The sequence below is a fragment of the Dromaius novaehollandiae genome, chromosome 12, assembly GCF_036370855.1.
Source record: "Dromaius novaehollandiae isolate bDroNov1 chromosome 12, bDroNov1.hap1, whole genome shotgun sequence".
Taxonomy (NCBI): domain Eukaryota; kingdom Metazoa; phylum Chordata; class Aves; order Casuariiformes; family Dromaiidae; genus Dromaius; species Dromaius novaehollandiae.
In genome coordinates this window covers 19,545,423-19,568,429 of record NC_088109.1, presented here as the reverse complement: position 1 = coordinate 19,568,429, position 23,007 = coordinate 19,545,423, and the positions used below count along the sequence as shown (strand labels likewise).

The 23,007-nt window shown below is 44.8% G+C and overlaps 1 protein-coding gene and 1 long non-coding RNA gene across 3 annotated transcripts in view; one reads left to right on the top strand and one right to left on the bottom strand.

Moving 5' to 3' along the window:
• Positions 1 to 23,007, top strand: part of LRIG1 (leucine rich repeats and immunoglobulin like domains 1) — a 100,437-nt gene that overhangs the window by 72,236 nt on the left and 5,194 nt on the right. For both annotated transcript variants that reach the window (XM_026109742.2, XM_064519174.1), the window contains exons 8-16: positions 3,425 to 3,568; positions 7,718 to 7,798; positions 13,439 to 13,510; positions 14,835 to 14,906; positions 17,125 to 17,288; positions 19,295 to 19,615; positions 20,250 to 20,531; positions 21,119 to 21,538; positions 22,881 to 23,003. In XM_026109742.2, the coding sequence (XP_025965527.2) occupies positions 3,425 to 3,568; positions 7,718 to 7,798; positions 13,439 to 13,510; positions 14,835 to 14,906; positions 17,125 to 17,288; positions 19,295 to 19,615; positions 20,250 to 20,531; positions 21,119 to 21,538; positions 22,881 to 23,003 (1,679 nt within the window). The remainder of the gene's footprint in view (positions 1 to 3,424; positions 3,569 to 7,717; positions 7,799 to 13,438; positions 13,511 to 14,834; positions 14,907 to 17,124; positions 17,289 to 19,294; positions 19,616 to 20,249; positions 20,532 to 21,118; positions 21,539 to 22,880; positions 23,004 to 23,007) is intronic.
• Positions 7,684 to 17,131, bottom strand: LOC135329710 (uncharacterized). The gene is made up of 3 exons (XR_010391294.1): positions 16,556 to 17,131; positions 12,416 to 12,491; positions 7,684 to 9,799 (listed from the first exon to the last, which is right to left on the bottom strand). It is a non-coding gene; the product is annotated as an uncharacterized LOC135329710 (long non-coding RNA).

Here is a 23,007-nt window from a genome sequence, read left to right as displayed (position 1 = left end):
CAAACCGTCATGGTTTAGATGGGAGATTGCAGATGGTGCTGAGCCCATCATGTGTCAGGTATGGAGTGAGAACTCGTGCCAACAAGTAGTGCTAACAGCAAGCTGCTCTGCATCCTCTGCAGTAGCTGCAGAAAGCCAATATAGGACACACTTGCCCTGGTGCAGAATGGAGTAAATTTGGGAAATGCCTGGTGGTGTGAGGTGGCAGGAGCCACTGAGGCACGCTTGTCCTGACAAACAGGATTGTGCTAGAGTGTGAGGCCAGAGACGACATGAGCTGAGATTCGAAAGGCGATTATGTGGGTGTTAGCACACATCTCTGCAAAATATTACAAGCTCTTGCAAGTGTTGCCTTTAGGGTAAGGCTGCTGCAGGGAGCCATCAGATACTCATAACTGAAACTCCCACAGCCAAAGAGTTCTTGTAGGAGAGGTCTGCTGCGAAATTGAAGGGTGAGGAAAGGAAGCACTAGATACTGCTAGACTGCCTCTGTGCACTTACTTGAATGTGGTTTCATTCCTTATTAAAAGATCCTTGCTTACCTCCCCTATTGCTGAATCTACTGGGTTTCAGTTATCAGAAAATACTTTCTGTGGTTGTATAAGAAATGAATTTCAAAGTCTGTGACTGAAGCAAGAGAGGTGGCCAGACCCCTGCTCACCTGTGTTTGAGGAATCAGTCATCTGAAGAATGAATGTTGGCTCCCCATCGGTTGCTGGGAGAAAACATGACCCCAAGTCTCAGGATGGATGTAAAAGATAACAAGGAAAGAAACCTCATGCCATCTCATGGGCAGGAGAAAGGGTTGATATTCACCTGTCAGGTGCTGAGACATCAGTATCATGGAAAAATTCATGGCGGGAGGCATAAGATTTCATCAGACATAAATGATGAGTTGGCTTCTGGGTCTTTTTGTTCAGAAAGGTGAAGTCGTCTCACTTCATACCTATAGTTTGGCTAATGGGAATGAAATGTGTTAGGAGATGCACCTCTTCCAGAATTGCTTGGCAGCAGGAGTCCCAGCTGTACAACAGGTTGCTGGTTAACCCCTTTCCCTGTTGTGCTTCTTAACATTACCTCAGACTTCTGGCATCTGCTCTTCATGCTCTTCACCCATTTCCTTGCCAGGGCAGAAGGGCTGTGCAGATGAGCCATTTCCACATGTTTATTCCCGTGATTTCTCACTGGTAGATGAGAATCTAGTGGAAGCAGCAAAGACCTGCTGATTTCTGTCAACCCAGATAATCTAAACTGCTGAGGAGGAGAATGCATTATTTTGCAAAATGGCCTTTCCCATTTGGCAGGAAGCAGAGACCTTACGTGCTGAAGGAAGCCACTGCCAGGTGTTTTAGCTCCTGAAACTTTCCATCTGGTTGCAGCCATCGTGACAGCCTTCTAAAGCCTGCTGCTGTCTGTCCGTCTCAGAGTGACACCAGGAAGAACTGAGGGGAACATGCCTTCACCAGTTGTGGCAGGAACTCTTCTGTGCAGAATCAAAGGGAACTACTTTTTTTTCTCAGCCAGGTTTAGGATTACTTTTGAACACTGTTTTTTTTTAGCCAAATTCTTTAATCGCAGGTGAGGACATAATTTTGACCAGATGCCAATTCTTCATAACTAAGACTACAGCTTCTTTAGGTATGAAAGTATGTTGCCCCATGTCTTCTTGAAATTCATTAATCTTTGCTGACTTTCTTCCAAAGCTTGCCCTCTGCCCACTCACACAGCTAAAAGATAGACAGCTCATTTGCCAAGTAAATGGCCCTCTCAGTGCTTAGGAATATATGTCTGTTTTGACTTAGGTTTTGGCTTTGCAGTAACTTTCATGCAAGCCCTAGACACATTTTTAAGCAGGCTCATTAAAAGGCAGGACTAGAAGAGGAATTTGGAGGTTTGGAACTCAGTGAGATTTTTTTTCCTTGTTGCCTGTACAGTGCAGGATTTCAGTACTTGTTCAAAACACCATAGCTCTGGCTTTAGAAAAGTTAGCACTGGTAACTTTTAACAGGACTTGTTCTCCCAAGTCACTAAGGCATTTTCTAAAATTCTACACAACTGCCCTTTGCAGAGAGAGAAGCTTGAGAGAATACTAGTAGGGGGATGTACCTGAATGCCACTTTTTATACCCCACATGTCAGTACAGGGCCTAGGCAACTTAAAGCTGAGGCAAGTGCTAGTCACACTCATTTGCCAGTAGCCCCACAGGGCCCACCCAGCTGCGATGACTTCAGAGACCTGGAGACATTTACCTACAATGATGTGCTGTGGATGTGTGCTCTGGGCTGAAGGTCAGTGGCCAATGGCTTTGCCTTCTGCCACCCCAGGAGATCCCTCATTTGACCAGCTAAGCTGGCCTTGAATCAGCAAGCCTGCAGTTTTCCTGCCTGCAAAGAAGCTGGTTGCTTATTGTGTGAGGTGTCTGCAGTGGCTTGCAGCTTCCCATGCCCTGCCCTTGGTGGCTAATCTCTAAAGTCTCATCTGCGTCCTGGCTGGCACTTCCAGTGCCTTTGAGCTTCCAAATTGCAACAGGGGTAGCACTAAAAAAAAAAAGAGAATACAGGATGGAAAACTAGAAAGAAAAATAACCCTTCAATATTAGTCACTTGTAAGCGGAGAAGATTGCAAGCAGACTGTACACCCTGTGACAAAGGGGAGCGAGAGGGAAGGCGGCTACAATGGACACCTTCTTCCTGTGCATGAAAGGGAAGCGTTCAATTGCCTTGTGGTGAAATGGTTTTGGCTCTCGACCGGGGTGGAGCAGGCTGTGGAGACACCCACACCCAGACGCCTGGGGCTTGCTGTGCACAAGTGCAGAACGATAAGACACCTCCTGAATACAGAAGTCAGGACCCTGCCAAGAGCACATTTGAACTTCGAAATCTTTGTGTTTGTCGTCACTCGCAACCTTGCAGGGTGTGGGGAAGAAGGGAACTGCGTTTTTTTGTAGGCCTCGAAGGGAGTCCAGGCAGGAGTCTGGATTAAACAGAACCAGGACTAAGATCTCTTGCTGATACCTACGTGTTAGAGTTGAACTCACCTCTGTGTTTGGGGTCCCAAGCCCTAACCCTGTTCTGTGCTGTCCGTGGAGAGAGAGCAGTTTCTCCCAAGGGTAACTGATAGCATCTGTGTTAGGTTATTGGTGTGATTCACTTCTGAAGCAGCCTCCCTCTCTGTTCCTGAACTGAAGACTTGCCTTTAAATGGGTACCAAATGCCTCCTGCTCCCTTGCTGCTGTCTGGGCTGCCCCATGGTATCCTTTGGCAGTGTTTACAAACTGCGGTCTTGTTTCCTAATCACACTGTCGTGCACCCACCCAGCATACGCTGCATTTCACAAGATTGTAATGGGAGGCAGGCATTGGTTGGTGCGGAGGCGTTTGGAAAACACTGGCTGGGCTGACAGGGACTGTTGTTTTTCTCCTCAGAATACTGTCTTACAACAACCTTACCAGGCTGGATGAGGGAAGCTTGGCAGGCCTCGGGGGACTGCACGTGCTACGCCTTAGCCACAACGCCATCAATCATATTGCAGAAGGTGCCTTCAAGGGACTCAAAAACCTACGTGTCCTGTAAGTTGCCTCCACCTTATCAGCTTCCCTTCCCGGACAATTCTGCTTTGCAGTTGCTTTGAGAGCCTCTGTCCTCAGCTGCAAACTCCACTACCTGCTGTGCTGTCTTAAGCAGCTGTTGTATTTATCCCACAGTTCAGTGAACTTGTATTTTTTTTTTTTTAACAAGAGTAATTGTCAGGAGAATTGTGAGTGGACTGCTCAGTGTTTGTACGGTGCTTTCAGATCCTGGCCCTAAAGTAAAATTACAAGAGCAGAGAACTGGAAAGGAACTTCTGAATCTAGCCCAGTTGAGCAAGGAAACCCTGAGATTTCAGTCTGTCTTCAACTAATGGCAGGATTTCCCTTGCTGTCTCATTTGTTTTAGTGGAAATCCTTAGAAAAGGACCGTTTCTGTCAGGTCAGTCTACACTCAGGAGGTGTAAAGAGTAATCCCTTCCAGTGACAACACTGAAATTTGAATATCATGTTGAGTGCACTACCAAGCATTTCTGCATGCTGTTACTTTTTTATTGAATAATAAATATAAAATCCTGTGATAAGATGGTATTGAGAAGAAAAAAATCAATGGAAAAACAATGAAATTCAGAGTTCGGGCTTGGGATCTGATTAGCTTCAGACCAGAAGTGTAGCAATACACAAAGCTTCACCCAGTCTTCCTGTGGGAGCAGGAAGCTGCTACAGCTACTATAAGAGTAGCAAGAAGTCTTTCTCTTTAATGCAACAGTTGCAGAATTGGGCTCACTTGAGTCATGAAATGTTCTGTTGCTCTGACTCTTTACCATAGCACCTGAAAACCAAAAATGTTGTGGTGCAGTGTCAAGAGAGAAGTACTGCATGCCTTTCTGTTAAATACAAAATGATCTATCCAGTGGTGGCAATGGCCATTTACCAGTGACTTATTTGAAGGCGTTTTCCCATGTGTTGACTTATATAACACAATATCTGGAAATGTGGCACTGGAAATGAGCTTGCTTGTCCAGACACCAGCTTCTAGATTTCAGGACCAGTAGAGACCATTATATAGACCAGTCAGACAACCTCTAGGATGCCAGCAGTACTGTGTTGCCCTAGTATACACTGCTAAGCCCAAGAGTTATGTTAGACTGAAGTACATCTGGGATTGCCTTGGAAACATCAAAAGATGGGTCAAAAACTTCTTGTAATTGTCCGTTCCTGCAGCTTTGGTGCTTCTCTCTCTCATTTGCACCTGCTGAGCGTCTGGCTACTCTCATCCACTCTCCAAAGACTTGCCCGCTCGGCACTTTTATCTGAAACACCACCAAGTTCTCACAGCCCCTTTTATAGCACTGTCCAAGCTTTCAGGCTGGTTGTGTTCAGCAGGCTAATATAGTTCTTCCTTCAAGAGAAAGAAATGCACTTTGATACTTTCATTCCTCTTCAGAAGCCCATTATACTCCGAGTAATTAAAAGGAAGTGAGAACAGAGAGATCTCTGCTTTTTACAGTACTCTTTCCATCCTACTCATTTCTTTATTGAAGTTCACAGTGGAGGAAGTGACTGGAAAGTGAGTTTGGGTTTTGTTTGCTTTTTCTTTTTCTTTCTTTTTTTCTAAAAAAAACTTTGTCCAAAGCCTTTCAGCCACTGGGCATTCAGAAAGGGACTTCTCTGAGGCAGCTGTCAGGACCGGAACTAAAGGTTTCCAAAGAAAAATGGAGGGGAAGGGGAGCTGCTAGCTCTCTTTGCTCTGCAGTGAATGTGGAGCCTCTTTTATGTTTAGGGCTGAGGGGGGAGGAGGAGAGAGAGTGTGTGAGCGAGCTCTAATTTAATAAAGAGAAAGGCCTATTGGGTCCTGCACCTGGTGAAAAAGACCCGAGCATGCTTTAATTATGGCCTATTGTTGGGGAGCCTTTGGTGGGTGTGAAACTGCTGAAATGTGGAGCTATTCAAATCGAGGTCAGGCCCGGGACCTCGGAGCACAATGATTAACAAGGCTGCGAGCATTCAAGCTCAGCCAGCCAGAAAGAATAGGAAATTGGCAACAGGGGCTGGGAGAGGAGTTTGAATACAAAGAGAGCTAGGCCAAAATACCCCGCTCTTTTTTTCCTCCGTCTCTATTTTCATCTGTTTGTTTAAAAGGTTTTTTTTTCCCTTCTTCGTCTCCTTTCCAACACTAAACCTTTGAGTTGCCTCCAGTAGAACAAGCATAGCAACAAGCAATACCATTTTCTTCTTCTTTTTCAAGAATGCACAATGTGTGGCAGTCAGTTAATAAAAGTGTGTCAGAGAGCTCCTACAGGCTGTTCCCGCTTGTCTGTATTTGCATTGGGAACTGGACGAGGGTCTGGACCAGAAGCCTGTGGTGGAACTGAGCAGGAGGAATGTCCAAGGAGAAAGGAATTAGCCTGTAAAAAACCAGACAAGCAGAACAACTGGCATTGGCAGGGCAGCCATAAGCAAAATATAAAAAGTTAGCTCCAGGAGGATATATTTGCTGTTTCCCCATGCAGCTAATACTTAAACTGTCAGCGCATCAAAGCAGCTCTCCTGGACTTGTCTCTTATGCCACCACAGCACTTTGTGTGCCCACAGTCTGCTGAGATGTTCGGTTTTATCCATCCCCTTGGCATAGATCTACCCGTAGATTAACCCGGATATCCACAGTCACACTGGCTAAGGTCGACGTTCCCCAGGGACATGGGATTCAGGTCTCAGGCTGAAGCCAGCTGAGAAACAGGAATCATGGCTTTTGGCCATCTCCTTTCACGTCTTTAGTTCATACACCAAAGCCAAGAAACAAGCAAAGACTGCAGTCAGCTTAGGTACCGAGGGCAAAAATCTCAGCCTCATCCTGGCTGAGGAAAATACTGTGAATACAAAACCTGTGGGATTTATTTTTTGATTTCTAGTCTCATCTTGTGATTTATTGTGTATTTGTGCCACATACCCCAGAAGCTCCACCATGATGGCCCTGCCTGGGATGTTACAAAATGCAGGCGACTATCTTTTTCTTTTTTGGTCTTAATTTATTTAAACTGGAAATATTGTTGTTCCGACAGTAATCTTCAAAAGGTGCAAAAGGAGAATCTGAGGGTGTGGGGGGTTATCTGGATGATTTAGTTTGCTTTGTTGGTGGTTTTTACTAGCTTTTAAATCTGAGTGATGTAACAAAACCAACAAGGCCTATTTATTTTTTCTTTCTTTTCACTTAACATTAGAAATGATAAATTTCTGTCTGTCTTACTGGGTATTCATTGCTAGCTGGAATTAAAGCACAGGAGGGAAGGATTTTTAAACAGACTGTTTAAACAGCTTTTGTGGATCTTTTTGTTTGTTCTTTGTGCTTGTTTTTCTTCAGACTCCTTTGACTCTTGTAATTGATGGTCAATTTGAAAGCCAAAAGAAGCTAATTCTGAAAAAAGAATTTTTACTCATTTTTTTAAAAAGTGTTTATACAGAGAGTTAGACTTGTGTAGTGATGATAGTGCTTTTCTTTGCAGAGGTTTCCAAGTTCATTGCGAGAAAAAATTACTGCTTCACAGAAAATAGACCAAATAGTGTTTTGAAAATATAGCTATATACAAATACATGTATACATAGGAATAGCCAAAGTTATCTTAATTAATGATTGTAGCATTTAAGGGCAGCTGTTAAATCTTTGTACTTCAGATTTAATACATTCTCTTTTGAATTGAGTGGGAAAGTGAAGAAGAAACTTTCTCTCATTTGCCTTCAGTGGTCACCATCTATCCTGCGATGAAATTTCACCATCAGAGACTCGGATGATGATCTAGGTGGACTCCTTGTCTGGTCTTGTCTACCAGTTCCCTTCAGTTCATTCAATTTAGTTTTGAGACTTCATTCTTTTTCCTTTTCCTCCTATTGGGATGCACAGAATTGGAAAAGGACTCAAATCAACTTCTTAAAAAAAAATCTGCTATTAACTCAGAAATGTAGAAGGTTTCAGCTATGGAAGAGCCAGGGCTTTTTCTGTAATGCACCATCTCAGTGAGTCAGTGCAGGAAAGGTGATTAGTGCTGCTATGCTGCAAGACTCATCTTTTTTTGATAACTGTAAGGAGAAAATGGGGAACATTTTGTTAGCCATTCTTAAACCGTCTTTCTTTTGTTCTTAAAGATGAGCCTAGGATTAAGACACTGATTGTGAACTCTTGCCTCCTCTCCCCAGGGATCTGGACCACAACGAGATCGCAGGCACAATAGAAGATACCAATGGAGCCTTTACTGGCCTAGAAAACCTAAGCAAGCTGTGAGTATCCCTGATTTTGAAGCTGTGCTATATGCCCGTGTGGGAGTAGATCTCTCCCCTCTTATGCAACCTTTGAGGCTCTTTGAGGCAAGCCTCTTGTTCCTTTTGGAACAAGATAAAAATAAACAGAAAATGTGAGACATAGTAGTTTTGCAGGCTCAATGAAACAGTGTAAAGGTGGTTATCAAGTACTCGTGTTTCTAAGCTGATGGAACAATTCTAGCCCTTTTAGGGCAATAACCAGTCTGTGTCATATACTATAGTTCACAAACATAGGGTAGAAAAACTTAAGTTGTTTTCAGCACAACCATCCTTTACTTCCAAAAGCAGACAGCAACAAGAAGAAAAAATAACCCTTGTGATCTTCAGCAAACCACTGATTGATGCAGGAACTAACAATAAACAAAAAAGAAAAATCACACCATTTCCTGTTACAACAGAGGACTGAAGCAGGATTCATTTCTGTGGGATACTCTGAGAGTGATCTTTTGGGCTTGTTTCCATGTGCAGTGACAATAAAAGGCACCATGGGGCATAGGCCCTTAAAGAGATAAAAAGAAACCTAAGGCAAGCATGCGCCTTGCAAATGTTTATAGCTTGCTTGGCCTTCACAAGTATTTTCACATTGCTCTGTACTTGTTTGTTTTCTATTTGAAATACGCTATATAAATCAGCCCTGTTAGAGACGTCTCTGATGGCTTCTGACAAATCAGGAGTCTCTTTCTAATCATTACCTCTTGCCTTTGTTTGAGTTCTTACCACCCCCCCTCACGCTGTCTCTGATGCTGAGATGGCACAGCTAGAGGTGCAGTAAAAGTACCTCGATGGATAGCAGATGGCTAGAATGAATCCTAGCAGGCGGTATATTGTCGTTCTCTCATTAGAGACTCCTGGGGGAGTGGGAAGAGCAGGATTGGTAGGGACCTAATGCTAAGATGGAGTAGACCTAGATGGCTTTCGGTCATTGGTGAGGGGAGTCATTGGATCGAGGGAGAGGGGAACCAAGTTGTAGTTGCAAGTAAAGTGAGGCAGGGAAGGGCTTAAGGACAAGGCTGAATCAAGCAGAAGATATGTGGGATGGAGAGAGGCCGGCAGGAATCGCTGTGTGTGTGAAGTCAGGAAATCTTTCCGCGAGTTCCTCAAAAAAAGGCAGGAGACAAATATGGTGGGTGGGAGTCCTTGGCTGATCTTACCAGTTTTCAGTGTCTGAAGAAACCAGTGAAATCATGTGAGCGGTGGAAGGGACAGTGGGAGCAGAGGCTTTGTCTGGAGGGATTTGCAGGCAGTAGGATTGTGAGTCTGAAAGTAGCACTGCTTTGACAAGGGAGAGAGCGGAGGACAGGAGCAGAGGAGAGCCATCTGGGTGCGACGTCCACCATAGGGCATCCCTCAAACGTGGCCACGGGCATAGGAGCAAGAACAGAGGTCTCAAGCGATGGGGACGTGTTAGAAGTGCTGGGTGCAAACAGCAGGAGAGAGGTGAAAAAGCCAGAGGAGACAGCGGTGAAGGAAAGAGTTCAGCAAAAGGATTGATTCAGCCATCAGGAGAAATGAGCACTGAGCTGGGGTCAGACAGAGGCCAGGAGATAGAGCAAGGAGCAGGAGGAGGTAGGAACGGAGCAACGGCAGCCTGCCGGGTTGTGTCGGAGCTCTGGACGGAGGAGCTATCGCTCACTGGGAAGTACCCGCAGCCTGATCTGACATATGTGGCAGAAGGAACAGCTTCAAAAGGCAGCTAGTTTTGTCTGCCGTTAGTAGGGGACGTGGCAGGGTCTCTTGCAAGTCTAAAGAAGACCAAGTTTACATCTTGTTTCACCTCATTGTCCTCTTCTCCACTGCACGTGGCCTTGGGCCAGTGCTAGGTCTGGTTGAACACAGGGAGGGTCGCGTTCCTGTGGTTTGTGTGGGAAGGTTGCAGCGAATTTCGTAGCCTTGAAGAGCGTGTGGATCAGTTTGGTCTCTGGCGGGCAGGAGGTGGTTGGATGACCAAAGAGAACGAACCTGCCATGGGACAGAGAGGTTGCTAGTTTTACTCCTGCTGCGATCATTCATTTTCAGTCAGAATGGGAGTCTGGAAAAACACCTCAGAATATGAGATTATTTCATTATATTTCTTGAGGCATTTTGGGGACGCTTGAGAGTGTTCACTGTTAAAGGGATCTACCCAGGTCTGTTCTAGCTCATCAGCACTTAAACCCCAAACTTGTAATTTCATCTAAGGCTGAAGTGAATATCATTCCTGCTGACAGGGCTTTTTTCTTAAATTAAAATAAACTATCGGCCTCTACAGAGAACTTTTCACTGCTTGTGTTTAAACCGTCAATGGTTTTAAATGCATTAGCATACAAAAAATAAATGGGCACTTCAGAGGAGACCTTCCAATGAATTAATAATCACCTCAGCTCTGTGGAGATTGCCTTAAAAGCTGTTCCCCTTTGATCTGGCACAGATTAGCCTCTGAAAGGATTTAGCAAGGAGAGTGTTGTTCCTTGTAATGAAGGTGTTAAACTGAGAGGTGGGGAGGCCAGTCACTTTAGCCTTCTCTAAATTATATATGAAGCTCTCCAGGATGGAGAGTGCAGACTTAAATTAAAATGTTGCTTCAAGAAAGAGGGAGTTGGGAAGCAGTGAAGCATAAAAAGCATCAGTGGAATGGCCGGGGAACAGCCAGTTTCCTAATTACTCAAGCTGCTAAATGTAACCGCTTTTTTTGATGGCTCACTCAGTGACTGAGATCTTCCTGCAGGTGCAAAACTGGCCCAAGGAGAAAATGCTGCTTTCTAATGAATTGCGTGCCTAGCGTGTAATTACACTTATGCAATCACCAGGAGAGCATGCTTGCGCCTCACTGCCTGCAGTGGAGGAGCTTTCGGGACTGCAGCAAGCAGGCTACCGCCGCGTTTGCATTCCAGCGTGCTACATCCCTTTGAAGGGGGCCACTGGGTTTGAACCACTTCAGCAGCAGAGCTGTGGTTATTTGAGATTTGAAAGGCATAATGATTTTAATGAGTTTGCTGGGCACAGAGTTATTATCAGTGTTATATATTTCTCATATAAACAACCATAAAATTCACATGCCCGGACTTGCTCCTTACCTCTGGACAGATAGGTAGATACAGATATGTATCTCCAGAATATAGACAGAATTGGATAGAATCCAATTTTCAGAGTCCAGGATTCATTGTAAACAATACATAGAAATCTCCAGTTACTAAATTTGAGATCAGCATGACACCCTCATTTAGGAATATGGCTCTGTAAATGGGTGTATGTGGATGCAGCCATATGGCCAGAGTTTGCATATAGTAGATTATTTACTGTATTAATTGTGCTCAGAGAATGTGTGTTCCTGATATCGTAAAAGAAGGACTTTTCAAGCATTCATTAAAACAAGGTATCTTTAACCAAATGACGGGCTTCTCTCCCCTTGCATGCATCCTTTGGTGCTTGGGTATTTCACCCCGGGCGCACAGCCACACGCTCCCAGGTAGTAAATAGGACGTCGATGCTGTAACAAGGAGCTCGGCAAAGCTCACTGTCGACATGTGGAATATTGTCTATAAAGCAGGTTGGAAGTATCTGGAGCCCTTATCAGCCACCGGCATGCCTGCAGTAGCTGTCCTTACTCTCATCTCAGATCAAATAGTTAAGGAAGGGACTCTCTGAAGATTCAGCTGTGGTTTTATACTAAGTGAACTCTCTCCATAAGAAAGGGCTACGAGCATGTGTCTCGCAACGGAGGCTGGAAGTTAGCTTTGGCTGAAACAGAAGCTCGCGATTGTGCTTTGTAGCTGGCTATTTTGTGCAGAGATTAACCACGTGACACAAAGTTACCATGACACTGGACATTAGCCAGCTGTGGGCTATAGTGCGGCTGAGAATGGGGCGATGGGATGTCCTCCCCACCGTCAGACAGACCTCTCTTTGTTGGGCCTACAATGGCCTTGGCTGGGCAACCAGGAGAGAGGTGCGGTGTTGTACAGCTTGAGCCAGCTGGATGTACTTCAGTACAAAATAGCAGTAGGATCATTTGCTCTGGAAGGGTAAGATTTGTGGCTCTGGGGCCACAGGCCCTTTTGCATGGAGCTAGGAGGATCAGGGCTTTCACACCCTCTTATGTACTGGAATGGTGGCTGCTCTGGTAATACCTCTGTTAGGGCATCTGATTTGGTGAGGACCACCTACTCTTGGTCATAGTATTGCCCATTGGCAGGTACCCAAATTCCCTCCAAACAGAAAGGACTTTAGGGATAGGTGGTGACACGGTTTCTGTCCGCCCTGTTGTAACAGCATGATGAGCTCTAATTGTTCCTTCTACCCCGTGTGGCATTGGCTGTGTCACCCACACAGAAACCAGGCGCTCTGGGAGTCGGTGGCAGGACTCCACGCTACTCCGACATGTAAATGGTGCTTTGTGGAAAGCCCTAACACAAGCTCCTGCAAATGTCTTTGGTCGTAAAGTGGCTGCACATGTACCCCAGTCTCCTTTCCCCAGCTGGGAGCAAGCACTGGGATGATCACTGTTTTTGAGCCTACAAGTGTGTAGGTTGCACCTTATATTTGAAGGAAAAATTTTGAAAGAAAACATAATACAGCACCTGAAGTGCCAGATCTTACCTGAGTTATTAGTAATGAGTTGGACTGGGCACAATGTGAAGTAAGCGGTGATAAAAGATGCACCTGGAAGATAATCCTTATACAGAGAGAACCCAGGGAAGGAAGAAAAAAAAATCCTAATTAATGACATTGGTTGATGTTTTATTAAAACACCTGATGAGACCATCCATTTTTTATGAACTCCTCACCTGACCAGCCACCACTGGTCAATATTTATAGAAGATTATTACTTTGCAAATACCAGCTGGGCTGTGATCACACCAGCTGGCTTTTGCCTATTGATAGTCCCTCTCGTTTGCTGCTGCTCAGCATTACCTGCTGATTCAGAGGAATGCTGTCGAGTCACGGAGCAGCAAGCACACTCTCTGAGGCTCTCTGTGCATTACCTTTCCTCTTCTTCCCTCTTGCCCTTGCAATTCCCACTCTGCTGTTATTTATTGCGTTATATCACTCTGTGATGATATTTATAAAAGGCCAAGGTAGGAAGTCAGCACTCCCTTCTGTTAGGTGCTGTATAAACATGTGGCCAGGAGACAGCCCCCAGCCCTTGTACGTGGATATCCGTTCAGGCCAAGGAACAGGGAATAAATTACTCCTCTTTTACTATATGGGAAGAAGGCAGAAATGAAAAGTGTTGCAGGGAGAGTACAGAATCTTGTTAAACTGTCATTGCACTTAATCCTGTCTGCAGCCAGCCTTCAAAGAATAGAGGGGACCTTCTGTTACTCAGCAAGCCGGTTTCCAAGTACTGGAGCAAACCTGCCTTTTTACATGATATGGCACATTTCCTTTCATGCTGTCATCACTATTAAATTCAAATACAGATAAAAGGATTTAATTTCAGGAGTGGGAAAGCGAATGTACTTCAGCCCCCTTAATCTCTGTGCAGTTCAGATTTCCCGGGCCTTACATCGAGTGCTTATATCAGATACGGCCACACTAATTGTGCTCTTTCTTTCTTTTTCTCTCCCCCCTCCCCATTTTCTTTCTGTTTATCTGGCACTGGATGTTTGGAAACTGCAGAACTCTGTTTGGAAACAAGATCAAGTCGGTGGCCAAGAAAGCGTTCTCAGGGTTGGAGGCCCTGGAGCACCTGTGAGTAACCCACCATGCCTCGGAGTTTGGGAAGGGGGGTCTGCCAAAAGTAGCTGCTTGAGAGATCTGCTAGCAATTTAATAGCAGCTTTGTAAACTGAGAAGCCAGTCCATTTGTGGGGGCCACCTGCTTCCTTCTCATTATAAGTCTGCCTCAACTTTGGCCTTTTTTTTGTGCCAGGAACAAAGTTAAGTTATAGAACATATGGCAAATCTGCATGCTCTTAATTTTTTGATTTGTACTTGGATAAATGTCGCCTTGACTTGCACATTGCTATTTTGCAGGCTGTTTGTAGAGAAAATCTGCTATTTCAGATGTAGCCTTCTCTTCTCCTCCCTTGCCCCAACTTCCTCTGAAATCTAGACTCTGGTGATGACACATGTTGCAAATGACTGCTTACAGTACAGGCACCAAACATCTCCATTCAGCACAACTGCCTTAGAGTGATTTGCAAGAAGTAAATTTTGGCTGCCACTAAGTACTTTTTTTTTCTGTGTGTCCCAAGGCTGATGACTCCAGCAGTGATTCATGAATAGCTTCCTTTCCGAATTAAGACAAGTTGAAGAATATGTGATTTTGCTCTAGATGTTTTATTGGCTGTTGATCATATGAGCCTTACGGTCACTGAGAGCATACTGAAGGGATAGGACTGCCTGCTTGGGGGGGTACATTCCCAGATAAAACCTTCCTTTTTAATGTTGCACTGAGATTTCCTCTGCAAGCGTGGCTGGCATTTGTCTGTCCTGCACTTCACTTACGAAATGTAAGCCCTAAATCTGACACCATCCTTTTTTTAGAGAACAAATGAATTTTTCATTTAGCAATAGCTGTGAGAGAAACTTTCAAAAATACCTTATTTTGGAAACATTGCAGTGTTTTCCAAGCACAACAGTATCCTCTCAAAGTCATGCTCAAGTAACTTTGCAGATGCCGTTTAGTGCAAATATTGCTCTTCTATCTGTGTGCTGAAGGTCTGGGCCATGATATGACATTCCTGGCTATCTGTGGTTATCAAGGGGGCTGAGGAATTTCTGAGCTAGGTAGGATTAGAGGTAGCTGAGACTGCGAAAGTGCAGTGAAGAATATGGGGTATGGAATGACTTAGTAACTTATTCCCATAATTTTTGTTGGTTGACTATTGTTCAGTAATACTTATTCAATATTGTGTTTTGTGGAATGCCATTTCTGTGAGCTGCAAGTGCATATGGCCCTAACAAGGAGCTACCATATCATCTGCTACTTGAGTCGTTGCTTAAATATGGAGAGATTTCTTCACAGCCATAGCAGCCCTTTTGTTCAAAGTGCCTTTGGTTGTTTTCTGCAGGAACCTCGGAGATAACGCCATTCGCTCTGTTCAAGCAGACGCTTTTGCTAAGATGAAGAGCCTGCAGCAGCTGTAAGTTCTTGACTGTACACCCCATGAAGAAGGCAGGGATCTTTCTTGCCCTGGACGTGAGAAGTAGCACATTGTTTCCAGTGGAGTGTTATTCACATTACTACTCATTTATTTCCTCCTCTCCCCTGTCCTCCTCTGCAGGGTATTTTTACACATAAGTAGATGTCACAGGAACATCTTGCATTTAATAGTGAGTGAAATTAGATCATTGGAACAGGTTCTTCCAGTAGGTTTGCATCTGTGCAATTATTCATCTCTGCTCAGGAAGTCCAGCCGTGGTCCTGTTAGCCATCTCTCCTTCTCACACTTCGACTGATTTAATTCCCAGTGGCCCATCTGCTCCTCCGCTGTACCTATGTTTAGGGTTCACATACAGAACTGACATTTCAGTGATAAGCACCACTGCATCCACTTGTTATCCAGCCTTCTGGTATAAAAATATGGGTGTGTTATCAGAGCTACTGCTTGTGCTCCGGGCTGGGGCTCTGCGCTGTTATCAGACACTGTTTCCAGTCCTGCCTGGTTTCCTTTTCTCCTCTTCTCCATAAATATTTAATCCACTGTCTGTGCATTGCTGCACACTGGAGTGGTGCACCATGTCTGTGGAGCAAGAATTCACTCATTTGGGCCAGGTTCAGGTTCTTTTTCCTGACTTTGGAGATGGGAATGGGTCAATGTTAGCAATGCCATTTATTAACAATGACTGTGGAATAAGAGAGATGTTGCATGTCCACTGTTTGATTGCCTTACCTGTTGCACTGGCTGTTGAAACTAAATTAAGGGGAAAGCCTCTGATCTGAGGAAGAGCTTGTGGGAATCCAGATCTTCTGAAGGAACCTTTATATCATGGGAAACTTGGCTTTCAGAGGTGACATATACATGCATAATGTATTTTACCGAAGTCTTAAATAGTAAAAGTTTCTCTGAGCTTTCTCAGCTATATCCATCACATATTTTAGGGGCAACATATCTAGGATAGCAAAGTGGACAACTTTGGAAAAGCAGATCCCTGTGTTCCCTCATTCCTTCCCTCTCCAATCCATTTCTCTTTTCTTTTTTCTTTTTTCTTCTTTCCTGGCTAGTTTCAGACTTCCAGATTTCCCAAGGTTTTTGGGTAGAAATGGGAGATTCACATCCTCCCATAATACAGTGCTGGAATTGGGATTCTGCTGTGCTCTTGATATCCTGCTCTTGTACAACTTGCAGTATTGCAGGACGGGACTTCTCTGGCCAGTGACCATTTTTCCAGTCTATGAGGCCCCTCACATTCAGTTTCAGGGATCAGACTGAATTTTCCTAGGTTTTTGGACCAAACCAGACCAAAGCCTGAATTCCCTGTTGGTGTATGCTTGCAGTTTTTCACTGGCTTCAGAGCTATGCTGAGACATAGTTTGGCTCTGCATATTTTTAAAAAAAAAGAATCCCGAGGCTCCCATTTAATTTGCCCCTTTTTCAAAGCTCTTTTCTAAACAGTAGGATGCTGAGAAATGTTTTTTTGTTTTGCTTTCCAAATTAGTCACTGTTTGTATTGGGCTTACGCAAATGTCTTTGGTCATTTCCCCTTCACTGGTTCTGTACTGGTAGTTAACCAATAAACACAACATCTGTTATCCCTCTTACCCCGATGATGCTTGTTTGCTAACACATACCCTGGAGGAGGAGGGCAGGGCCTTCTCCACTTCGTTGTTGCTGGCCACTGAGGTAACTAAAGGTCTTAGGGAACTTCTTGGCATCCTTGCAGTGTTCAATAATTAAGTCCTGAATTCAGTCCCCACCAAAGACATTCAATCCTGCGGGGGCAGAGAGGGAGCATATGTAGTAATTAGATGTGAGAAATAGGAGCAGCATTCATGGGTTTTAATGTGCCTCTAATGCATGTATCCTTTGCAGACAATCTGCCTCAGTTTCCCTCACCTAAGCCAGGGATGACCTTGCTTATCTGCTCCTTGGGGTCACTATAGAAGTTTATTATAAGGTGCCAGGAAGTATCATTGGAGTATAGGAGTAGGTTGCTCTACGTGGAGATGAAATGCTGTTTAAATGTGTGACATATTTAGCACCATTAGTTTTGTGCATAGAGGACAACCCTGCAGCCCTCCTTTCCTTCCCCCCATGCTGGGAGGGAGGAATGTGAATAACTTGAAAGGGCTGTGAACTTTCCAGCCGTCTCTCTGTACAGGAATCACAGCAGGCTTGTATTGGTTTTGTTTCCCTGCAGCCATATAAACAGCGACAGCTTCCTCTGCGATTGCCAGCTGAAATGGTTGCCCCAGTGGTTAGCTGAGAAGGAGCTGCAGTCCTTTGTGGTGGCCACCTGCGCCCATCCCGAGTCACTAAAGAGCAAGAGCATTTTTGCTGTGCTGCCAGAAAGTTTTGTGTGTGGTAAGTCTTGCCTGTGTGTTTTGAGGTTGTATGAAGGGCAGGACTCACTTGGGAAACATTTTCTTTGACTACTAGCATGTTATTACGAGGCAGTTTCTGTTTTGTTTTGTTATTCAATGGGATCAAAGCAAGCCCAAGCCTACATTTTAAAAATTTGTCATTGGCTACAATTTATTTCCCACCAAAACCACACAGAGCATTGCTTGCATCTAGTATATTCCTTACAGGGCTCCCTGAGTATTAAATCAAAAGGGACTAATGGTTGTTCCAGTTCCAAATTGGGCCGCACAGCTGCACAGAGACTTCCGCAGTCCTCTCAGTTTGATATTACCAGGACTGCAGCTATAAATTTTTCACACTGCAGCATTATGAGCTCGTGCTGTGGCTTTTTGTTCGTCATTCATCTTTCCTCCCTCTTGGAAACAAGAACAAAGGGTTAAAGAAAAAAAAAAAGGTAGAGGAGGATCTCTCCATCACAGCTCCTTTTGTTGGGCCAGTAATGTATTACGTATGAATCAACCAATTGCTAACAGTTGCATTTTCCGATCTTATTTTTTCTCCTACTGCTGTTCTCTCATCAGACAGCTGTTTTCCCACCTAACACTCGCTGCAGTTGTTTCTGCACTTGAGCTGTAGTTGCCAAACAGCTTTACTAAATACCCAACACACACAAACACATACCACTTCACCAATAACAAAAAGAAACATAAATGATCAGAGGAAGCCAAAGCTGTGTTGCTCATGCATCCAGCTTTGGGGCAAAATAAAGCTGACATAATGCCAGCTGACATGGATTCTAGGTGGAGCTGGCTGTATGATGGAGCCCAAATATGCTTCTGAAACGCCCTTTAATTCAGTTGAATGCATGACTGGCATTGAGAACTGAGCAGAAGGTTTGCTCCAGCTGCTGTCCCATGTCCATCTCGAGCACAGAGTCCCAGGGCTGCCTAGGTGGCCTCGCTCTGAGTGAGTCTAGGGAGGGTTGCTGCATTCATCTGGAAAAAGAGATCATGATGGCTTGATCCCCACAGCAACATCACAAAATGAAGACAGCTTTGCTTCTCTGATGCCTGCCAAGTCCTCCAGGCACTAGTATGCCTGGTTCCAGAGACCTGGCTGCTTAATTAAACCTTAGTCAAATATTAAATTACACCATTTGTAGAAATCTAATAAATGAATCCGCTTGGAACCCTGCTAAAAGCAACAATCTTCCTGGGCAGAGAGAGAGCATGCAAAGCTTTCCGCACCGGACGGGTGACAGGCAAATACAGCTGCTTCTGCACTGGCGGCGCATGCTGCAGTTACCCTGCTTGTGAGCAGTCATTCCTAGAAAGTGGATAAGTGCACTGCAACCCTTTGCTTTAAGCATCCTCCCTCTCTTCCCTCCTGCTTCAGGCTAATGAAGGTGTGCAGATGGAAGTTATAAGTTCAGTATTGCTCTTTATGCATGGATCACATAGGGAAGGGTATTTTCTTTAGACCATAGTATCTTTTTGAGGCCCAAGTTCAATGTCATAATTCAGTTGTGTAAGGTACCAGGTAGATCCATAGACTGTACACTCATAGTCTTGATGACTCCCTCGAAGTACAGATAGACTTATTTAAAATAGGCTTAGATTCATCTCACTTAACTGGACACTGAACTGAGGGGGCTAATTTAGGGATATAAAGGCAGGCACAATGGCAAAGAGAGCTAGGCATCTTTTCAGTTCCCCTGGTCTCTAAGTGACCATCTCACTCCACTGATAAAGAGGGAACCAGAGTCTTAGTTTAGACCAACCACTCAGTGGAGTTGTGTGTGGCACATCTGTACCATAAAGCCAGTCCTAAAAGTCAAGTGCCTTGCAAGAGCAAGCTGCTCTTCTCTTGTGGACAACAGTGGATGTAAAAGCAGATGTACAATAATGTCTTTCACTCATGCACTACTCATTTCTCATTACATCTTCTTGCTTGTTCCAGTTCATCCTCACAGTCCAGGACTAACTATGCCTGCTGTTTTCTCTTAGATGATTTCCCCAAGCCCCAAATCATCATCCAGCCTGAGACAACAGTGGCTGTCCTTGGGAAGGACATCCGTTTCACCTGCTCAGCCGCCAGCAGTAGCAGCTCCCCCATGATGTTTGCATGGAAGAAAGACAACGAGGTGCTCCGCAATGCTGAGATGGAGAACTTTGCACACGTGCGGGCAAAGGATGGTGAGGTGATGGAGTACACCACCATTCTGCACCTCCGACATGTCACCTTCACCCATGAAGGACGTTACCAGTGCGTCATTACCAATCACTTTGGCTCTACCTACTCCAACAAGGCCCGACTCACAGTTAATGGTTAGTAGAAAGCTGCTTTCTAGTTCCTTTCCTGCAATTCCTTGGGAACCTGTTTTTGGCAGGCAGTCACTCCTGAGGGTCCACTCCTGATGATAAACTCCTAACCTCTTCACACTAGCCACTTGCATCTCGGTGCATTCTGGGAAATGCCACGTGAGGAGCACGCGCCAGCCTTGGGATGGCTGCTATCCAGCCAAGCACTTTAGCAAGTTGTCCCTAAGCATGAGTCATTCCACTGGCTTCAGCCATTCTCTTTGGCTGTTCCAGTAGAGTCTTTGCCCATGGGAATGGAGATTCAAAAAGGTTACGAAGAAGAGGGAATAAACTGATTGAAAGTTCTCTGTAGGAGGGATAACGGGTTTTGTTTCCAGGTTAATCACAGAAGACAATTAGCTTTGATCCCAGCTCTAATGATCCCAAGCGGGGGTGTCTCGGACACTGTAGACACGTATGTGCTATAGAAATAGAGGATCAGTCCCCAACAGCTTAGATAGATCTTGCAAAAGCAGCTTTCTATCCTGTGGGTAATTGTCATGCCTGTCTTCTGTCTAAGAAGGTACGCATGTACAACTGTCCAGAGATGGTATTTTCTCCACGGAATTATTCATCCCTTTTTCTTGTTTTTCTGTATTAGTGTTGCCCTCATTTATCAAAACTCCCCACGACATCACCAGCCGGACAGGGACAACAGCACGGCTGGAGTGTGCAGCTGAAGGACACCCCACCCCACAAATTGCCTGGCAGAAAGATGGGGGCACCGACTTCCCTGCAGCTCGAGAACGCCGCATGCACGTCATGCCTGACGATGATGTCTTCTTCATTACGGACGTGAAGATAGAAGACATGGGTGTCTACAGCTGCACGGCACAGAACTCTGCAGGGTCTGTGCTTGCAAATGCCACCCTGACTGTACTGGGTAAGGAGCATTAGTTCCCCCGAGAGACCAAGAGATCCAGAAGTGAGAAATGGAAGGGAGTTCTGCTCAGGCTCTTTAGCAGTTGTAGATACACAAATGGGACAAGGAGTCAGTGGTCTCCTTTAGTCTTGTTTCATGCTTTTACACTGTGGCTAACTAATGAAAAATACCCTGCTAATTAAAAAAAAGGAGTTGTAAGTCACATTTCCTTTTCTGCCAGGGAAACCCCTCCAACCATGCTATTTCCTGCCTGGGAAAAGCACTTCAAAAGGAAATTGCACTCTACCTCTTTTGTCTGACCAGATTATTGATGTGTGACAGCCATTACCCCTTGTCCTAGGGGTTTCTTTGGTGGGAAGACTAAAACATACTGGTGAAGAGAAGGCCTTGGTTGTGCATGTTAGATCATGAGTGTGAATTGTTGTGGTGTGAGGCCACCATTTCCCTGGGCACATGGCTGTGTAGTGCATTGCTATGTATTTGTCTGCAGGAAGATCAGGTCTATTTAATAATGTTAAAGAAAACCTAACAGAAATCTGTTACCATACTATCTGCAGGAATTAATTTCTGCGTTTATTCCCCTGCAGAGACACCGTCTTTGATTCATCCACTGGAAGACCATGTAGTGTCTGTAGGTGAGACTGTGGCTCTTCAGTGCAAAGCCACAGGGAGTCCGCCTCCCCGCATCACCTGGCTGAAAGGGGACCAGCCCCTAATCATGACAGAAAGGCATCACTTTACCCCTGGCAACCAGCTGCTGATCGTTAGGAATGTTGTCTTAGAGGATGCTGGGAAATACACATGTGAGATGTCCAACACCCTCGGGACAGAGCGTGCACACAGCCATGTGAGCATCTTGCAGTCTCTTGGTTGTAGAAAAGACCGTACAACTGTGGGGATCATCACCATCGCAGTGGTATGTAGCATCGTGCTGACTTCTCTGGTCTGGGTTTGCATCATCTACCAAACCAGGAAGAAGAGTGAAGAATACAGCGTCACCAACACAGGTAGGTCTAGTCTCCTGCTAAGGTGCTCTCAAACCTATTGTGTTGTCAGACTTCCCACTGAGGCTGAATCAGCACGTCAGGTAGCCACAATCACACTAGGAAAGCAGTTGGCTTATCTCAGTGGTTCTCCTGGCTCAGAAAGCTGGAACCAGCCTTCGCTTGCTGTTGAAGCATGTTCAGAGCTGCATTTCTCCCCTTGGCTGGCTCTTCAGCAAGGTCTTTTCCACTTGGCAGTAGTCTCAGCCTTTGCTTTGCTACTTTGGTTTTCCATGACCATGAATGATAACTCTTGAGACAGTCTGGATTATGTCCATGATGCTGGGAACCTGTATTGCTTCTTGGGAATTGGTAGTTTCAAAGACTTTGTATTCAAAACATAGAAACATTAAACTTGGAAGCAAGAAGCCCTTTTCCTGTTGTCTGTAAGAGCTGTTATAACCCTACTGATGAGGGACATCCCTTAGTTCTTTGGGAAAAAGAAGAGTTTATTGCTTCCTGCTTCAGAAAAGCATGATTTGTTGCTGAACTCAGTGTTGCAGTGAGAGTAACCTCTCCTGCCCTCAGCTTTATAGAGTTTCTGGACAAAAGTATGGAAGAACGAGCCTAGGGCCTCCCTGCCCTTCTGGGATTTACAGCCTTCCTGCATCATTCTTAGTATTAGGTATAGTACAACATAGGATTTCAAGGCCATAGCCTAGGTAGGAAGTCTGGGCTGCCATATAATTAGCGCAATCTATATGTGGGAATTTTTACCCTTTTTTTGCTTTTTTAAGCTCCATCTTGCACGTTATGTTAAAGATCAATTCTGAAAACCTAAGGCTTCGTGCCTAGGGTAATTGCATTTCACTCCGTGCTTGTGACAATAGGGGAAAGTGACTGAGATTGCCTCGCATAACATGGAGAAAGCCACAGATCTTTAAGGGGCTTAGACTTTCTTGCTGAAGTGAACTGAAGCTGCTGTTCTCCACAAGTAGCAGACTTCTGACTTTGGGAGATGGAAGCCTTGAATTAAATCAGGTGCCCTGAATTTCAGGAGTAAAGGAAGGATTTACTGGTTCTTAAGAGACCGGTCCACCTCCACATACCTTGTACTGACCATGCCAAATACAAATATCCAAAATGGCCTATCAGCACCAAATCTCACAGCTTTAGGCTCTTTGAAAATCAGAGGGGATGGGACTTGTAGGAGCATGGGGCATTTAGATAGTTCAATTCCAATTCGTTGCATTTATGGAAAATACTGCTCCCAAATCCCTTGTGAAAATGAAACCTAGATGCATTTGAAAACAGAAGCCTTCACATCCTCCCGGGAACTGATGTTTCTCTCCTCCCATTGCTCTAGATGAGACCATTGTGCCTCCTGATGTGCCGAGCTACTTGTCTTCACAAGGGACTCTTTCTGACCGGCAGGAAGCAGTTGTCAGAGTAGACAACCAACAGCCTAATGGGCACATAGACAGCAACGGTGA